The sequence below is a fragment of the Doryrhamphus excisus genome, chromosome 8 (assembly GCF_030265055.1).
Source record: "Doryrhamphus excisus isolate RoL2022-K1 chromosome 8, RoL_Dexc_1.0, whole genome shotgun sequence".
Taxonomy (NCBI): Eukaryota; Metazoa; Chordata; class Actinopteri; order Syngnathiformes; family Syngnathidae; genus Doryrhamphus; species Doryrhamphus excisus.
This window is the reverse complement of record NC_080473.1, coordinates 13,289,731-13,310,192: the sequence shown is the minus strand read 5'-3', so window position 1 is coordinate 13,310,192 and position 20,462 is coordinate 13,289,731. Positions and strand designations below refer to the sequence as shown.

At 39.3% G+C, this 20,462-nt stretch overlaps 1 protein-coding gene across 1 annotated transcript in view; it reads right to left on the bottom strand.

Annotated features, from left to right (window-relative positions):
• Positions 1-20,462, bottom strand: part of LOC131134457 (cGMP-dependent 3',5'-cyclic phosphodiesterase) — a 201,588-nt gene that overhangs the window by 180,600 nt on the left and 526 nt on the right. The window contains 1 exon segment of the mRNA XM_058079773.1: positions 19,021-19,118. Within this exon segment, the coding sequence (XP_057935756.1) occupies positions 19,021-19,047 (27 nt within the window). The 5' untranslated portion in view covers positions 19,048-19,118.

Here is a 20,462-nt window from a genome sequence, read left to right as displayed (position 1 = left end):
TGCTGTTCCAGTTTGTCCTCAAACAGTCCTTGTCCTGTAAATTATATGACCAGCAAATGCTGTTGACTTCTACTCTTTCAAAATCTGACTCTGAATCAGTGCTTCTCGTATAATGGTGCGGGTCCCCCTGGGGTAGGGTTAACTGTCGGGGGGGTGAGAGAGGCCGGGAGGACTTTCAATGTTATTGTGGAATAAACTTGTAGCGCACCATTTTGCTACACTTTCAGTTTCGAGTTCTGTACAGCATGAACAGGCTTCCCCTCAATAAAACCTGCTTTGTTATGACATAGGACTAAAATAGATCTTCTGGGATTCAGTTAAACGTATTGAAATCATAAAGCTGTATGGTTTAATTCAGATTGTGCAACTTTCTTTAAAATTCAATATCACATTCAAAGTCAAAGCCATATAAAGTAGCCCAAAAGGGTCTTATCGAGAATTCTGATGATGGTAATAGTAATGGTTTTATTTCATTTGAACATGCATCAGATTAATCAATTAAGTGCACAATTAAGTTCCACATGTCCAAAAGGAGTAGGAAGAAGCAAAGCTTATTAAATCCTACCCCTCCATCTGGTACTTTTACAATCAGTAACTGTTACATTTGTTCACTTCCTGCTTTCCATAATACAGTTTAAGGTTTTTTTTTTGTTTTTTTTTTAATAATGCACCTCGTACCGAAATACGATAAAAGCAGAGTAAATGATTATTGCTATAATATACCATAAGTCACTGTTTTACATCAAAACGTTTATAATCTTTGACTCCATCATGCTTGTCTGATGTCTTTAGACCAAATAAAAACAGTCAAGATTATAGTGTAATGGTAATGGTAATGGTAATGGTTTTATTTCATTTGAACATGCATCAGATTACAATTGAGTGCATCCCATAATCAGTTCACAGTTCCACATGTCCAAAAGGAGTAGGAAGAAGCAAAGCTTATTAAATCCTACCCCTCCATCTGGTACTTTTACAATCAGTAACTGTTACATTTGTTCACTTCCTGCTTTCCATAATACAGTTTAAGGTTTTTTTTGTTTGTTTTGTTTTTTAATAATGCACTTTGTACCGAAGTAGGAGGTGATATGACCATCCAATGACATAATGGGTGCCATAGTAACTGTCAATATAGTGATATGTATATAAATCACATCATGATATAATGGGTACCATTGCAGTGTCTGGAATCTTCACTGTTTTTCGCTACATGCAGAACGTGTGCTGTGCGTACCCGCCACAATCCATGGAACGCTGTCTTTTGTGCAAGGGGGCGCATTTGTGCAAATGTGCAAAGAATGTAACATTTTGTAAAAAACTGTAAAAAAAAATTGTAAAAAAATTTAACTGTTACATTTGTTCACTTCCTGCTTTCCATTATACAGTTGAAGGGTTTTTTTTGTTTTTTTTTTGTAATTTTGTAATTTTTTGTCCCGCACCGAAGTACGAGGTGATATGACTATACAATGACATAATGGGTACCATAGTAAGTGTCAATATAGTGATATATATAGCACATCATGACTGGTTCAAGACTCTTCATCCTTGTATTTAGCAAACATCAACTGCTTGTATTGTTTCTTGAATTCGCTTCGATTAGATCACTAATAAATGTTTACCGACCATAAAACCTTAATCTTAACGCGACAAAACAAAGACGTGCATTAAGCCTAAACTGATTAAAAACCCCAGAGTGTTTCTCTCAAATCAGCTTCTGAGTTGATTACACCAGAGTTCGAGCTTTCGTGAAATGTTTAAAAAATTATAAAACGAATGGACTCATCAAGTGCAAGCCTCATCGCTTCATAGCTTCTCTCGTCTAACGGATTTTATCTTTCATCAAGCTGGGATCTGCAGATAGCGTGCCTGCAGCGTGTGTCTAGAGTTACAGCGTGGGTAGTAAACATTGTGGAATACAAAAAAAAAAAAAAATCAGCCTAATTAAAGACCCTTGAGAGCTGTTGGTGAAATGCAGCTGGTGAACGGCTTGTCCTTACCTGTCCTTCACATGCTTGATCCCCCCCCTCAGTTGGAAGTGCTTCAAATCACACAGAGGATGAAATGAGGCAAGGCTGGCTGGATGTCTCCCTGTGTGTATTTATGCTGGAATTGGCACGCTGCTATTTTTATTTACGCATATGTCTACATTTTAAGCATTAAAAACCACAAACGTCTCCCCTGCTGTGCATACGAACCGAACTATCAGCGATTTGAGTGTTGACTCGTTTAACCCTTAGATGCACGAGTGACTGGACCATACACTCTTCCATCAGTGGGTCAAAAATGACCCATATTAGAATCAATGTGTTTTTAAGCCATTTTTGCCATTTTGGTTAGGAATAATGCTATAGCATACTTGACTGTGCCAATGCTATCGTAATGCTAAAATATAGTTGGGGTAGCAACACAAAAACTAAAATTTCTTAAAATTTATAAAAGGTAAGTTAAAAATGTGAATGGTATGATCGCAAAAACATGTTTTTTGAGGAATACCTGGAATATGAAATGATGAAAAATTTTCATTACGAAGATATTTCTAGAAAACAACCTGACCGGGTCATTTTTGACCCACTTATGGAAGGTTGGGGTAGTAACACAAAAACAAAAAATTTTTCAAATGTATGAAAGGTAAGTTAAAAATGTGAATGGCATGATATCAAAAACATGTTTTTTGAGGAATACCTGGAATATGAAAGGATAACAATTTTTAATTACGAATATCATCCAAAGCATAACAAACCAAACATAAATCAACACAAATAATAAAAAAATACCTATGTACATATAAACATACACATGTTCGAAAGGGAATGGGAAGACGTCAAGACTTATCTAGTCCCACCCCCCTAACCACCCAGATTCCAACCTCATCCCAACAAAACCTATATTATTCCTTGTCTACCATATTAAAAAACCCACATCCAACCACCCTCACCCAGCTTGAGGCACCCAACTACGTGTCAAGAGCAACCAGTTCTGTGAACCAGTTCCTTCATTGATTCTTTTCTGAAAAGCCATCAATAAAATTCTACATAACATCATGAATAAAAGTGTTTTTTTCAAATGTTTTCATCATCAAGCTGTGACCTTCAGCATTGACTAGAGTGGGAAGCTTCTGGAATGACCTTGGTCTGTCAGTCCGAGGCCATAGTTGTCAGCCGAAAAAGGGAATGGCAGTGAAGTCCTGCCTCAGGTGGAAGTATTTTGAGCTCTTGGTCATGAGTGGGGGAAAGATGGATGCCGTCAGTGCAGCATCTGCAGTAATAACATTGATGAGGCTCAGGCACCCTCCCGGTCGCCCTCCCTGGTGAGGTGTTTTGGGAAGTTTCGGGGCAGGACTCAGACACGCTGGGAGGATTATGGAACTGTAAAAGGTGACCGCAGACAAGGAAGTCTAGGCATCCCTACTGCTGATTGCTGCCCACATGATATGAATAAATGGAAGAAAACGGCGAGGTTAAAAAAGAGCGGTGGTTTCTTTGTAGCTTAAAAAAAAAATCTGCAGTGTTTTTCCAAAGTAACCCCATTCGCACGGAACTGCTAAAATGCCTGAAGACACTCTGATAGATCACACCGCGCCGGTAACACGTTTGCACGCTCCAACTGCTTGTCCTCCTTTCTCTCATGCAAATGAATACTTTTAATATGAATCTCATGATCTTGAGCAGCACAAACAACAACAGCCACGAGTAGCAACCATTAATGAACGGATGAGACAAACTTCAACACGTGAATGTCTTATATTTCAAGAAAGATTCCACTGTTGTCAACTCCTCAGCAAGAAAAGTAGCTATTGGTTATCTCTGGAAAATATAACTTTGTAGGAGAGACAATTACAGCAAATCACATTTAGAACTATGAATACACACAATTCTTGCTTTGTTCATTTAAAAATGTTTAGAAAATGTTTTAATCTAAAGTCAAATTAATTTGTTACATGATTTTGCATAAGGCTAAAAATAACCAATTACCTAAAAATGTCATCCTATACTTCTCTACAAGAGAGGAGAAATATGATCTCAAGGAAGAAGTACATTTGAAACACTTATATGCTAGGACTACGTTAAAAAGCCATAGCATTTCAGTATGTGGAATCAAACTATGGAATGGATTGAGTAAGACCCTCAAACAATGCACAACGATGAGCCAATTCAAGAAACAATACAAGCAGTTGATGTTTGCTAAATACAAGGATGAAGAGTCTTGAACCAGTCATGATGTGCTATATATATCACTATATTGACACTTACTATGGTACCCATTATGGCATTGGATGCTCATATCACCTCCTACTTCGGTACAGGACAAAAAAATTTTAAATAAAAAAAATTGAAAAAATTAAAAAAATGTAAAAAATTTAAAAATTTAATCCTAAAATTACACCTATTAAGTCATAATATTATGACTTTATTATTGCTCTCCTATTCAGAAGCAAGAGTGTCTACCCCCGCCCATGTACTTTCTCACCCTGATTATACCACATGTATATACTTGTATGTGTAGTTGACATTCACACTCACAGAGAACAGCTCGATTGTTTCCTTTTTGTTTCCTTCCAACTGTGTATGGAGGAGCTACTAATAAATAGACAAAAGACAACTTGGTTTCTCTGGACAATCATTATTGATTAAAAAAAATTGCACAAACAGCTTGCAAGCCTGAGGTCTCTCCGTGAGGTCCCTTGCATCCCTGCTGATGGTAAATTGCCTGTAACTCATCATAACAGCTCAGCTCATCCACAGATACATGTCTTGTCTCTGCTACCCGACCCTAAAGCATTATAAACCAAAGCATCGCCACTTGATGAACTGTTCTTAGCTTTACGAAAAGTCCAAATTTGGATCACCTTGCTCCACTCCTGGGGTTCACAGCTCAGAGTAAAAGCACTCTTGATCATGTCCTTCTAAAGTGGTCTAGCTTTTATGGCTGAAATGAATTGAATTACAATACATTGTTTCTGCACTTCTGCCTGTTGGACATAGTTATGTTTGCGTGCATTTTCCTGCGTCATTCAACATGACGTTAAACTGTGCTGACATTACTCCACCCCTTGAACTGCACTGGAAAACATCAAGTTAATTCCATTATATGAGAAGGTACAAGAAAGTAGTACAAAGTCGTGATTTGGTCAACGGAAATGTAGTGTAGATAATCAACAGCTCAATCTGGACCGTAAATCAAGCAGAATATATAGTTTGTTTTTGAGACCCGAGGTGGGTTAGAATGATGCACAGACAAAGAGGTCTTCTTTCGAAACTTTCCTAAAGCTGCGTTTGTGAAAATCTAACAAAAACCTGCAGTGTATTAGTTAAAAGTCAGCATGAAGACAGCTGACCATGGTTAGTCATGCACTATGTCACAACATTACCGTGATTTCTGGAAGGAGATTTTCCCCACACTGGCTTTGACAGTCATATGCACTACTTAGGGTCCCAGTTGGTATCAAATTTCATGGTTCGGGACCGACCACTGTACCAGATCATGTACTGTATGTAGCTGTAACATACAAAATGATCTGGGAGCATGGAGTCAATAAGGTGATGTAATTGTGCCTCTAGTCTCGGTATTTGTCATCATTGGGCACGGTTCGTGAACCCACACAAACATCTCTGGTTGTTGAAAAACAAAAAAAAGGGTGATAATGCCTTGCAAATTTTGTCCAATCCCTTCAATGAGAAGTCCGAGCTTCCCTTCTGAGACCGTTCCCCTGTGACCCGTAAAAAAAAAAGGATGGATGGATGAATGGACTTCGATCAATATTTTCTTGTCAGGTCTTTCCACGTCACAGTATTTTGTTGAAGTTAATGTTGGATCAACTCAAACCTCAATTAAAGTCAACATTTCATTTCTTGAGTGCGATTTTTTTTTCACGCCAGTGCAAGATTAAAATAACAGTCAATGAGAGTTTGGTGTGTTTTAGCACCGGTTCTCACAATGGGGGCCCCCGAGGCAGCTGTTGTCACCACATCGCTATTTTTTGCGGCCCCTGTCTATCAGGGAATTATGCTAATTTCTCCCACCATCAGAAATTTCTCAGATATCTTATAGTATTAATACCAAGACTTAACGAGTGTTATGAATTTTAACACGGTTGCAGCCCATAACCCAGAAAGTCGTTCCGCTTAGTTGCTGAGGGCATTTAAGTAGTTTGTCTTCTAAAAACAATATGCTTTGAAACGAGCATCATGAAAATGCATCCTCGAAAAAAAATCAGACCTAACAAAACACTGAGCAACATTTTGCGTCTGCTTTTTTTGACTAAGCATTTTTGTGATGCAAATGTATTACTCTTTATTCATTCATTCATTTTCTACCGCTTATCCTCACGAGGGTCACGGGGGTGCTGGAGCCTATCCCGGCTGTCTTCAGGTGAGAGGCGGGGTACACTGATACACTGACTGATCACCAGCCAATCACAGGGCACATTTAGGCAAACAACCATTCACACTCACATTCATACCTATGGACAATTTGGAGTCGCCAATTAACCTAGCATGTTTTTGGAATGTGGGAGGAAACCGGAGTCCACACAGAGATAGGCGAGGGTGGAATCGAACTCGGGTCTCCTAGCTGTGAGACCTGCACTCCAACCACTCATCCACTGTGCAGCCTGTATTGCTTTTGTGAACATATATTATTTTGAGAATCCAAACTCTTTATAAATGGCCCCAGCAACTAAGTGGAACTATGTTCCTCGACACGGATTAATGGGTTCAATTGGGGGGTAAGTCACCGTTGCTGTAGAACACTGCTGATGGGGATGTCATACAACTTCATGTCAAAAGATCTGATCCACCTCTTTTAAGTTATTGTATTAATATGTAAAAATCATGGTGTCCAATCATCACGACTATTACGTATCACTGAAACCCAGCTGTAAACCCTGAAATGAGTTTCCTCCGTAGGGTTTCTGGACTCTAAGAGATAGGGTGAGGAGCTCAGCCATCCGGGAGGGGCTCAGAGTAGAGCTGCTTCTCCTTCACATTGAGAGGAGTCAGTTGAGGTGGCTCGGGCATCTAGTCCGGATTCCCCCCCGGACGCCTCCCTGGTGAGGTGTTCTGGGCATGCCCAGCCGGGAAAAGGCCCTGGGGCAGACCTAGGACACGCTGGAGGGACTATGTCTCACAGCTGGCCTGGGAACGCCTTGGTGTCCTCCCGGTGGAGCTGGAGGAGGTGGCCGGGGACCGGGAAGTCTGGGCTTCCCTACTAAGACTGCTGCCCCCGCGACCCGGACCCGGATAAGCGGAGGAAAATGGATGGATGGATGGATGAAACCCAGATGATGTTGCTCTTATGACCCTTCAAATTTTTAATACATGACTTCAATTGGTATGGAATGTACGCATATAAGAAATAAATCAGTGTACAATTCAGATTCAGTACTGCTTATTCTATTCAGGCAGGGTACTGGAACTGACTTGCACAGGTAGAACTCCACAAAGGTCCAAGTTAGGATTTGAACCCAGGGCCTTATTACTAATGTGGCATGAATATGAAGTCGCAGTAGTTTTTCAGTTTGTTTGGCCTATTTTTTTCTTCTCCAGTGAGTCCATGTGAGTTTGGGCTTAGCGTCTTGTGTGTATTACCCTCCGGGTGTTTGGCCGCCATCGTGACAGGCAGTGACCACCTCCTGGACGGAGCGGGCTGCAGCTGCTTCTCCAAAAGGAGATTTTTGAACAGGTTGTGTTCCAATTTAGTTCAGATAAATGGAAGATTAAAATCTTTCTACTATGATTTGGCTTGCTGGGCCTGTCAGGCTTGTCAGGCCGTTTCCCAAAAACATAATGCGACTATCAGTTCACAGTCCAGTCCCTTTTTTTACCTCCATGCCTGGAACATAAGGTCTGACAGGAGTCTGATGAAATGAAACCTACTCTTTCCAGCCTGGCCTCAAAGTGCTCTGGCACAATGAACAAGAGCCTTGTTAGTTATTTCAACATTCATCATTTGTTAGATTAAAAACACGGGCCAATAAAAACAGACTTCCCAAATGAAGTTACGAAGAGGAACTTTAAGGAATAAATCAAAAGCATATTACTAAAAACAAATCTGTGTATCAAAAACTTTTACTTTGTTCGCCCTTTGTATTGAGTTGTGGACTCCTATAGAGCAGCTACACACAATAACCAGCACAGAAAGCTTTCTAGATCTTCCAGAATCTGCACCAATTCTAGCTGTATTTTTTTGGATTTCGTGCTTCCCAGGAAACAGTCTGTTGTAGTGGTAGGTTACCGGGACATAATTCACCCCGGAACGATCGATAGGGGAGGGGTTGCCACCCGGAGGGGTGGGCGCAAGGGGGTTTTCCGCTTCCTGTTGTGGTTGAGAGACGGGGCTTTCATGTCTTTACGTAGCAAAGAGTGCAAGTTAATGTTTGCAAGAAAAATAAAGTTTTGTCCCAAATTCGACACTCCGCCTCAGACTCCAGTTCTTCGGCACTTCACTGTTTTCATTTATTCTACCCAGGGCCCGCCTCCAGACACGCACACTCCGCTGTGGTTGGTCACACACCCATTTGCAGAGGAGGACTTCCGGTGTTGTGCTGCTTGCTGCAAACCCAACTATAGAAGTTGATAATAAAGATAATTTATCTCTTTTTAAATGTCTGATTTTAACATACAACCAAATGTTTTGGATCCTGAATCCAATCCGGAATTAGAGACTGCAAGGTTTGGAAGTAGGGACTGGACAGTCTGAAGATTCTTAAGAAAAGAACATACTTCAATGGTAACCGAACATTTTGAGCCATCACAAACTTCTTTCATGGCTCACTTACAAATGCTCAAACCTCAATATCTGAAATTTTGGCATCGTTTAACACAAGAATCCAACATTCTAACAACATTTATAGATCAAAAAAGTGGTAAAAGCATAATAGGTCCCCTTTAAGTGCAAAGGAACATCCATGGCCAACACTGAATCGGACACAGATTTGTTCAATTCACTGTACTAGTATGTCTCCACAACAGCAATGAACATGTATAGTGTGTATCTGTGAGGGGGGAAAAAAGTAATGAGGTTTTAAAAGCGAGGGATGAGAGTGGTGATTTTATGGACAAGGGAGGGATATGAGGGGAGGAAAGAGGATTATGCAGGAATTTCAACATTTCTGGGGACATTAAAAATGGTAAAGATAGAAGTTTACAGAATGCCCAAACAGCTTATATAACTCCACACGACACACACACACACACACACAAGCCTATGGCTACATCATCTGCACAGGGTCTATTTTTTCCTCCTGTTCACAGAGTGACACCCATGTTGCTTTTGTTGCTCTGTAGGGTGACGATAGCTGGAGAGAGCCTGCAGTGCATGTTTGTGCAACATTCATTGTCAATTGTTGCTCATCCTAACTAACATTGCCTAGCAGGACAGAAGCCACCTGAAGAAATTCCAATACTTCCCGCTTGGAATAAAAGAACACATCCCAGCCCAGACCAAATGCCAAACAAATATTAAAACTCATACTTGAAACCACTAATGACGTTTTTACTGGCTTCATCATCAGACAAATCACCAAATTGTCTCGTGCTTATCGTCTAGCGCTAATTTCCCACAAGAGTTCAGTCTGATTTAGTTTGTACCTAGGCAACATAACAATGGCTCTCTAAAATTAGAATGGAGCAGATACAGGATCAATTATAGGGATAATCACATGCAGCAATGTTTAGCCAGCGTTCCGATCTAACGGCTTTCATCGGATTTCTTCTTCTTCTTAATTTATTTCAGACATGCATACTATGTTACATTATTGTTTCTCACATATACACTTACAATACAATACACTTACAATATATATTAGGGTGCATCAAAAAACACAATTATTGAATTTTTATATGGCTGGGTACTAAAAGTGTTCCAATATATGTAGAAACACCACATACAAAATATTTTTCCAATACATGATTATTTAGGGGTGCCACCATACGTCTGTTTTTGTGGAATAAAATGGTGAACAGTGCTCACTGGGCGCCATGGAGATTTGAGGTCAGCAAAGACTCTGAGGTGATCTTTATGTTTATGTTGGTATTTATATTCCTATTACATATTACTACCAAATTTGTGGTTTTGTCTTTGTAATTTGTAATAAAATACAAATAAAATAAAAAAAACCCAAAGTGTTTAAACTTAAAATTCAGGGTAAAGCCGACATTCATTTTGTCAGTAGGACAAATGAATGGAGAATCTTGAAAGTTGAATTCTGAGGAATACCCAATCTGCCCAAAGAGAAAACAAATATATTTACTTTGATAACCCTACAGAAAATGATGCTGTATAGAAGTTCATTGTACTCAACATTTCCAGGTCAACTTTTTTAGATTAGACAATTAGACAAGAAAATGCACATTTTCCGAAATTTTACAAAAGTTTATGTCTGAGGTGGGCGAGTGGTTAGCGTGCAGACCTCACAGCTAGGAGACCAGGGTTCAATTCCACCCTCGGCCATCTCTGTGTGGAGTTTTCATGTTCTCCCCGTGCATGCGTGGGTTTTCTCCGGGTACTCCGGTTTCCTCCCACATTCCAAAAAAAACATGCTAGGTTAATTGGCGACTCCAAATTGTCCATAGGTATGAATGTGAGTGTGAATGGTTGTTTGTCTGTATGTGCCCTGTGATTGGCTGGCGACCCGCCTCTCGCCCAAAGACAGCTGGGATAGGCTCCAGCACCCCCGCGACCCTCGTGAGGAAAAACAGTAGAAAATGAATGAATGAATGAATGTCTGAGGTGGCACCCCTAAATCTCAATGGATTTCCTCAAAACTTTGCAAAAGACATTTTTATGTTCATTAGAAAAAAATGGAATGCCAGCCAAATTGATATTATGAAATAAAAATTTCCCATTCAAATTTGATGCACCCTAATATATATACAGTAAACCTCGGATATATCCGACTCGGATATATCGGAAATTCGCTCACAGACAGATAAAAAAGAACCGATTTTTCTGTAATGCATTTCCAATAAAAATTCATTGCATATATCAGATTTTTTATAACGGATTTCACCTATTTCGGACAAAATCTCCAGTCCCGTTCCAATGCATTTCCATTAAATTTCTCTCGCATATATCGGATGGCCGCATCGTGGCGCTCCGATTCGCCGAATCGTGACAGGCCGCTATACGATGTCATTTGCAGCGTTTGCAGCGTTGCCTGCGCGTCCAGGTACATTGGAAACATAGTCAAGGAAGTGCCTTTTTATAACGGATAAAATCCGATTTACGCATATACCGGATATAAATCCGATATATGCGTAAAACGGACATTTTCCGGTATACGCATATAACGAATTTCGCTTATATCGGACAAAACCAGTGGGAACAATTGAATCCGATATATCCGAGGTTTACTGTACATACATACATACACACACACAACACCTCATTACTACACACATGTCTGAAAAGGAGCAGGAAGAAGCAAAGCTTATTAAATCCTACCCCTTCTCCACGCCATAGCAGTTACCAATTCAATAAATGATTTTTTCCACACATATAATCACATAATCTTACATAACACAAAACAACAAAAGAAGAGTCGGAACATCGGACACCCAAGCAAAACCCCAGGACATTACCGAAGCACACCGCCAACCCCGCCAGCCAACCCACCTGGCCCCGACCCCCCTGAGTGCACCCACCTAGTGCCCAGCACTCCACCAGTCCCCTCCAATAAGAAGCCATTTTGTCTGGACCCACAAGTATGTGTGATCCCTGAGGAGGTTACTACTTTTCTGCATATAGACCACCAGCTATCACACCAACAACTGACTACAGCTATTTTTTATTCTCTCCCTAATTTTCCCCAATTGACGGCGATCCATTGTTGCAGCAGAGAACATTAAGCCCGAGAATAATGACTAAAGCAATGAAGGAGCGAGGCAGTTTCTATAATAGGATGGGATGAACCTCCCCCATTTAAATTCCAATTCCAGGTCTGCTAGTCCATTTCTTCAACTGATAGGCTGAACTTTTAGTGAATGGAGCCTCTTTATATTCTTTTTACGCTCTGAATCAAGACGCCAAGGTTTGTCCTGACCCATGCAGGGAGAGGTTTGATCCAGCTTTACAAGGTCAGTGTTCTGTTTGCAGGTAGCTGGTGCCAGCTAGTCTGGGGTTCTTGATGAGGAAACTTTTTCAGCAGTGACAGAAACGCCAGCGGTAAAGAGAGCAAATGTTTTGGACGTTCGTAGAATTGTCAAACCGCAGAATTTGCCACAAGGCAGAACCAAAACAAGTACTTCAGTGAGTTAAACAATGAACGATTCACTTTTTTTTCTCCCTGCCACGAGCTATGTAGTTTAATTCCTAAACTAAAAGGTTGGATTAGACAGAAAGGTTGAAAATTAGACAGAATTGTTGGGATTCAAAGTGTCAACCACGCTTCCAAGGCCAGTGGTTGTGTTTGGATTGTTTGTTTTTATTTATTTATTTATTACAGTGCATTTCTTACATCAATCAAAATATAACTTCCATTATTTACATTTGTATTCAACTATCTGATCACAAGCCCAAAAGGAGTAGGCAGAAGCAAAAGCTTATAAATGCCTACCCCTTTTTGCAAGATATAATCATGTTAATGCCACAGTCTTGTTTTCCCCTGTTATTATTATCATTGTAATATTATTATTGTTATTATCATTATTATCATTATTGTTATAATCTTTATCATTATTACCATTATTATTGTTATTATTATCACCATTATTCTAATCATCATTAATATTACCATTTTCATTGTTATAGTTGTAACAATTTTTGGAATTGTTTGTATTTTTAATTATTTAATTTTACAGACTTCATTGCTTCTTGTAGAGTGCTGTATCATTCCATCTGTTTCAATTTGTTAGCTAGCTGGATTTGTCAAATAGCACTGAGGTTCCAGAAAACATTGTCCGTAAGCTTATAATTATGAGGAAAATTATCATACACACCCAATTTGACCTTCTTTGTGCGGACCATGTGCTAGAGCAGGGGTCTCAAACATGTGGCCCGCGGGCCAAATGTGGCCCGCAGGACACTAGTTTGAGGCCCCCGCCTTGATATGAAAGTTTAATGTTAATGCGGCCCGCGCAAGTTTGATATGGATGCTGTATGGTATCATGTACCCAGAAAAAATTATTACGTTTGATTAATGTTCATGTTAAAGGTTAAATAACTGTTAATAGTTATCCTCCCTATCCGTGTGGAAGTGGTAAGTTTTTGGCTATTTAAGTTTAAAGGAAATAACTTGAAGGCTACTGTTTAGGTCGCTAGCTTTCTAGTTTGCGAGTTAGCATGTGTCTCAAGACCCTGCAGTTGCGCAATATGTTGTAAATAAAAAGAGTATAAATGTGACTATAGTCGTGTTTTGTCATGTCTACAGGGCTCTAATAATGCTTTGTTAATTTTAATCTGAAAAAAATAATTTGTCTACCCACCAACTATATGTGGTTTCTTAAGTTTTTATTATTTGCCGTTTTATTATTATTATTATTATATTTATGTATTACTGATTGATTGATTTTCTTAATTCTTGATTTGTTTATTTATTTTTCATCTTATTTTGTGTAGAAAAATAAAAAGTAAGATATTTGAGAACAGTGGAATGTTTTATCAGAGCTTTTATTGTAGAAAATCGGAACCAAAGCACTGAAAAAGTTGGTATATTTTTCTGTTTTTTAATAAATGCGTTTTTTGTTTTTTTTTTGAAAACCTGATGTGGCCCAGCCTTGCCCAGACCCTAGCTCCAGTGGCCCCCAGGTAAATTGAGTTTGAGACCCCTGTGCTAGAGTAAAACATTACCACAGCCAGTGTGTACAGTAGTATAGCTTATATTTCATACATCTGGCAACCCTGCCCACCATATCTAGGAGAGCTGTAATGTAAAAAAAAAAGCTTGTTTGTTTGGGCAGTAACTGTATTGTAATGGCCATTACTGACACCCCTTGGACTGGAGTACAATGGTATTGCCTGGCATGAAGCATAATTGGTCACATGGACATATTTAGGATTCTTCCATCGTGATGGAGTGGAGGTTTACACCAGTGTTTGAATTAAATGAGAGCCGTTGGGGGCCGTTGGGCAGTCATGCCATCATATTTTTTTCCAAGGGGATGGTCTAATTTCAAAGCTCACGTTGCAAATCGAACCAAGGTCTGTGCTTTACTGTGGGCACATTGTTGTTATCTTTTTTTTTTTCTTTTAGCAGCTTGAAGGAATATAATAAATGGAAAGGAGTGTGCAATACTGGACTTTGCAATAAATGCTCAATCCAAACTGAGAAAGGCCATAAATTTAAAAGGCATTAAGCGAAAAACGCCTCAGTCACTGGCGGCGGCCATTAATCAGACAGAGAGAGCCTATATGTGCTGGAGTACACACAAGCAAATGATGACTGTTGATTCTATTTTAAAATGTTTTTATGTTGCTAACATATACGGTCAGGATTAGGGCTGCACATATTATTTTAGTAATCCAGTAATCTATTGATTGGTTTGTTTGATTAATTGAGTAATCGGATAAAGTTTAGAATGAATAAATTGTAGGTGAATTAGTTAGCTCATGAGCATCCTATCTGGTGGTGTCCATGCAGTGATCCTGTAACTTGCGCACTAGCAATGCGGTGTCCGTCCATCCATCCATCCATTTTCAACGCCGCTAATCCTCGTTAGGGTGGCGGGGGGATGCTATGCCTATCCCAGCTGTCTCTGGGTGAGAAGCGGAGTACACCCTGGACTGGTCGGCAATGTGGTGGAAACAAAAGTAGCTGTAAACGTGACTGTTGGGGTGTTATTTCAAGTCTACGTGGCTCTTCATACATTCATTCATTTTCTACCACTTTTTCCTCACAAGGGTCGCGGGGGGTGCTGGAGCCTATCCCAGCTGTCTTCGGGCGAGAGGTGGGGTACACCCTGGACTGGTGGCCAGCCAATCACAGGGCCCATATAGACAAACAACCATTCACACTCACATTCAAACCTATGGACAATTTGGAGTGGCCAATTAACCTAGCATGTTTTTGGAATGTGGGAGGAAACCGGAGTACCCGGAGAAAACCCACGCATGCACGGGGAGAACATGCAAACTCCACACAGAAATGGCCGAGGGTGGAATTGAACCCTGGTCTTCTAGCTGTGAGGTCTGCGCGCTAACCACTCGCCCGCCGTGCCGCTCTAATAATGGTAAAAATCTCTAGAAATCTCTAGAAAGTCCTAAACAGTCCTAAACAGCAGTTTTAAAAAATGGCCATTTTGATAGCAGGCATGGAATACTTGGCAAAATACTTTGCCATTTTCAACCTGAAAAGGTTTCTGTGTGGACACCTCAATCAATACTTTGCAGAAATTCACTCATTTGGGTCAGATCTGGAACCAGTTTTGATTTTTTCCTTACAGAGTCACCACCGTGGATCTTTTTGATCCACATACGGATTTTTGGCTTGAGCCCTTTATATTCCGGATGCCCTTCCTATCGAATACCGATGGTGCTTACTAGTAGAGATTCGAACCAATTACCCGTGATAAACGAGGGATGACCTATGCTCATGTCCGCCATGGTTGTTGCATTTTTTTGTTAACATCGAAAATGAATGCCATCATTTTTATGGGTGCACAACTACTAATTATGACATTATATCGATGAATCGGAAAACATAAAAAAATAGCTCCGATACTGTGCTGGTGAGCAATTTTTTTGTTCTCTTATGTGTGGCATTAACGACCTATAGTAACCTTGAGAAATCTATTCCTTACTAGTTGCATCAAATGTTCTACAATGAGGGAAATAAACATCGAGCTTCAACACATCAAACATTTTAAATATTAGTGACTCTGAGCGGTCCGGATCGAATCAATTTTTATTAGTTACACTCATTACATGATTCATTAAAGCGACAGAATATATTTAATGAAATTAATCAATTTAATTGATGAATCTTTTAGCTGGCATCGTTTTTTTTATTATTAAGAATCCAAGATGGTTGACTAATGGAATTACTAACAAGATGTAATGGAAGATATTTGATAGGAGCTGATTCAGTTTAGTTAATTAAAGAAATGACTTATATGTACTGTATGTATGTACTGTATATAGTGACATGTATGAACATTGTACACATCTATGTATGTAACGTCTGTGTTAATTAGGCTCTGTGTGTATGGGAATGCAGATTATGACAAATCAATGAACCAGAACACTGCATATGACATACATGGGTTCACACTGTGTGTGCTGCACAAACCGTCAACAACAATAATATATTTACATATTCCATCTGCAGGCATTTCATTAAACGGCCAATTGTCCACATTTGGAAGCAGTGCAGTGGTCATTTTTAATAAGTCAAGTATCATTTTCTGGATGTTTTTTTTAACTTTACGCTGCAGCTCTCTTCGCCCCGTAGCGTGATGATGTCACTACTACAGCTGTCAACATCTGTGCTATGTGTTTGTGTACATGTGTGGCACATCATGTCAAGCAGGTTTAATTCAACTATACAGTGATTAAGGGCAAATTCCAGTAGTTCCCCCCCCCCCATCTACCCCAACATACACACACACTGACCAGCTGACGGCACTTTGAGTGACTAATCAACAATTACCGCTTGTCTCCCAGCCATTCAATCTTCCTCCTCCATCCTTCTACCACTTATCTTCCCGCTCTCTTTCACTGATGCGGCTCTGAATGGAAGTGCCGTCATGGTGTCTTCGTGTATTCATTTCCTTTCGCTATCATTATTTAACACCCATCATTTCTCCAACAAGGACTGCCGCTCGTTCATCATTGATGGACTAAGGAGAAAAGTGACAATCATTAAAATGAGTAATTGACCTTCTGCAAAGCAAAGGACCAAAACGCAGACCGAACAATTCCCAAGATGTGCAGAGCACGCTCTACCAGTGACAGATGAGTTCCCATGGTGGTATTGCTTGATGTTTATTTGGAGCTCAAGTAATAATAGCTGATATAACACTTGAGATTTAATGGACGGCATATATGCTGCTTTCAGCCATTTGATGAACTCCATTTTGTCCCAGTTGCTTCAAATGTGATCAATCAACAAACGGTTTCACGTAATCAATCAGTAATTCATGATGTAGCATAGTGTTTGACATCACTGCAATATGTGTAAAAAGTGGTTAGTGCGCAGGCCACACAGGTAGGAGACCTGGGTTTGATTCCCCGCTCAGGCATTGGCGACTCCAAATTGTGCATAGGTATGAATGTGAGTGTGAATGGTTGTTTGGTTATATGTGCCCTGTGATTGGCTGGCCACCAGTCCAGGGTGTACCCCGCCTCTCGCCCAAAGACAGCTGGGATAGGCTTCAGGACCCCCGCGACCCTCCTACTTCGGTACGTGTCAAAAAAAAATTAAAAAATTAAAAAATTAAAAAATTAAAAAATTAAAAAATTAAAAAATTAAAAAATTAAAAAATTAAAAAATCAAAAAATTAAAAAATTAAAAAATTAAAAAATTAAAAAATTAAAAAATTAAAAAATTCTAAAACTCTAAAACTCTAAAATGTAAATAAAAAAATTCTAATAAAAAACTTAAATTATATTAGGAAAGCAGGAAGTGAACAAATTGAACAAACAGTTACTGAATGTAAAAGTACCAGATGGAGGGGTAGGATTTAATAAGCTTTGCTTCTTCCTACTCCTTTTGGACATGTGGAACTGTGAACTGATTATGGGATGCATTCAATTGTAATCTGATGCATGTTCAAATGAAATAAAACCATTACCATTACCATTACCAAGCTGGTAGCACCAAATCTATTTTCTTCATGGAAGCCCTCTACAAATAAATTGTAGATTGTAGAAACATGCCTGACAATAGACGCTTCCTACAGATTTTATTTTAAAAAAAATAATTATAATATGTGTATATTAGGAGCTGACCCCCACAAACTACTTTTGCATCGTCTTACCTTGCAGAATACTTTGTTTGTTTAGGAGCGAGACGACTGTGGTGAACTTTTCATGACTTGCAAGATTCTAAGAATATCTCAGACCTTTCCTCACTGTTCCATCATGCATCATCCTCAGGCAGCAGTCTTCCATCTGACCTAGACACTTCCCCCAAAGAGAAGAGCCTTTTTTATTGCACTACCTTTACCCAGTTCATCCAGCCCTCCAGTTTACACTATATGTATTGATTTTACCTTTTTGTTAACCCTTAATTCACTTTTTGATTGCTGTTCTAGTTTCATGATTTTTAGATTATACTGCTCCCCCCATTTTTTCTTTCGCTCCAGTTACCTTTTTATACCTCCAGACCTCCACATTCTCTCCTCCTCTCTTCCTCCCTTAAGCTCTTGTCCTTCCCCTGAATACTTCTGCACTCGCTGCTTCAGGGGAGATAAGTCTTGTGTCAGACAGAAAATGTTCTGCAATTCCGCTGTAACTGCTACTAGGAAGAAATCGGCAGACTGGGAGAAGATAAGGGGACCGCTATAGAATACAGAGGAAGTTATAAAAAATGCCATTTCATTTTACAGATTCTTCTAAAACAGTGGGTCTGAATTTAACTCCTGACTGGAAATGTATGCAAAAGTGTATGAGAATAACACAGGAAGAGAAGTACCGCGTCACATATTGTATAAATATTCTAAAAATAGACATAACCACAGTAAAAGTCAGATATCCTGATCGGCGAAGTCTGTGGCCATGCTGAGACAGGACAGAGAACAAGAGTCATACGACTGATTGTGAGGAAAAGACCAGAGTGGTTGCCATAGGGACCAGGATAAGGACCTTTTCCCTCTGGTTTCTTGAGGACCAGTAATTGGTGATCAATTTGAAGGGCGGACCGGAGGGAGGTAATCAGACGCATCAGAAAAGCATGGTGGCTTTTGCATAATGGAGGAAGCACTGCAGGACTCGGGAAGTGTGTGTGAGATATAAAAGCCCAACGGCTGCATGTGTGTCTGTCTATATATGTAAATTCCGGAGTGTTTGCATGTTTTCTTGTCAGCCTAGAGGTGACTGCCAACAAGGTGTAAATGAAATGTTTGAAAGGAAACTCTTCAATCTTACCGCATCCAATTGAGAGACGCGCCACATGACTGCAGATCTTCACACTCATCCTATGGATCATCTTATGCATTGTTCCGTGTGGGGGCGAAGGGGATGCTCTGCAAACAAACAAAAAAAATCTTGGATGAATGTATTAATAATATAAAAATACACATTGACAATAAAAACATAAAAATACTATTGCTAGGTAATTATTTACACTTATTTTTAATCATAACAATTACCTTAAAATCTTGAATTTCCAAGATTTTAAGGTAATTGTTATGATTTATAATTTATTTACAATTTATAAAAATAAATTAAAAAAATAAAATGAAATAAAATAATAAAAAATTACAAAATTACAAAATTACAAAAATTGAAAAAAATTAAAAAAAATTAAAAAATTAAAAAATAAAGAAATAAAAAAATAAATAATAATAAAAAATAAAAATAATTTAATAAAATACAAAAATATTGTATTGCTATTCACGGCACTGTGCACAAAGCACTGAAACAAACCAACTTCAATCAAAACAAACTCTCACGCCTCATTATGTTTTCCTAGGATCTCGTATGGTAGATATCGTTGATGCAGCTGCCCTCTCACCTCCTCCACCTGAGTGACAGCTGCTCGTGTCTACACATGCCGTTGAACTTCATTGCGGATATAAAAAAATTCTTTTAAGTAGAGAAAGACAAGTAGAATGTGTGAAGATTTCAAAGCGCCTTGACATCACATGAACACATCCAACTGACATGAAGTAGAAGGTTAAAAATAACATGCCATGACCTCTGACGGAAATATTTTAATACTGCAAATAGATTCAAAAGCGTTGATGGAATCGAACAACATTTTACAGTAAAAGCTTTGCGATGCTCATCATCAGCAGATGCAGAATAACTGCAAGAAGGCGGAAGATGGAATCCCAATTCAGGATTCAAGTCTCATTCGACACTGAAAGAAGCAGAAGCTATGAAGGACACAGTCGGGAGGAAAAATGAGGCACGCCACGGTCTTCTCATTTTTTAACTGTAAATGACACGAGTCGCACCCATTATGGGTCGTGCTCCAAATGTTTTGGAAGACATGCTATCAAACATGTAATACAGATCTCTTTGAGGTTTTAGGATCATTAGACAAATGGTCTGTGACTTATGGGCAATGAGTTTCCAAGTCCAGGACGTGACTCTGCAAAGACCAATATAAGACTCATGCTGCATATGGTTGGATATAGGCATCCTATATACTGTACATTTATTAGAATATTATAGTTTATGCCATATATTTTGTAAATAGCCAATATATTTGTGACAAAAAGCTACATGGGGCTTCAAACAACAACAACAACAACAAAAATACTACAAACATATTCACCATGCTATAGTAAGTCCAGAAGAGTGGTCTTCCTGTATTGTCATTGTATTGGCCAGCTGTCCCAATACTTTTGTCCACATTAGCA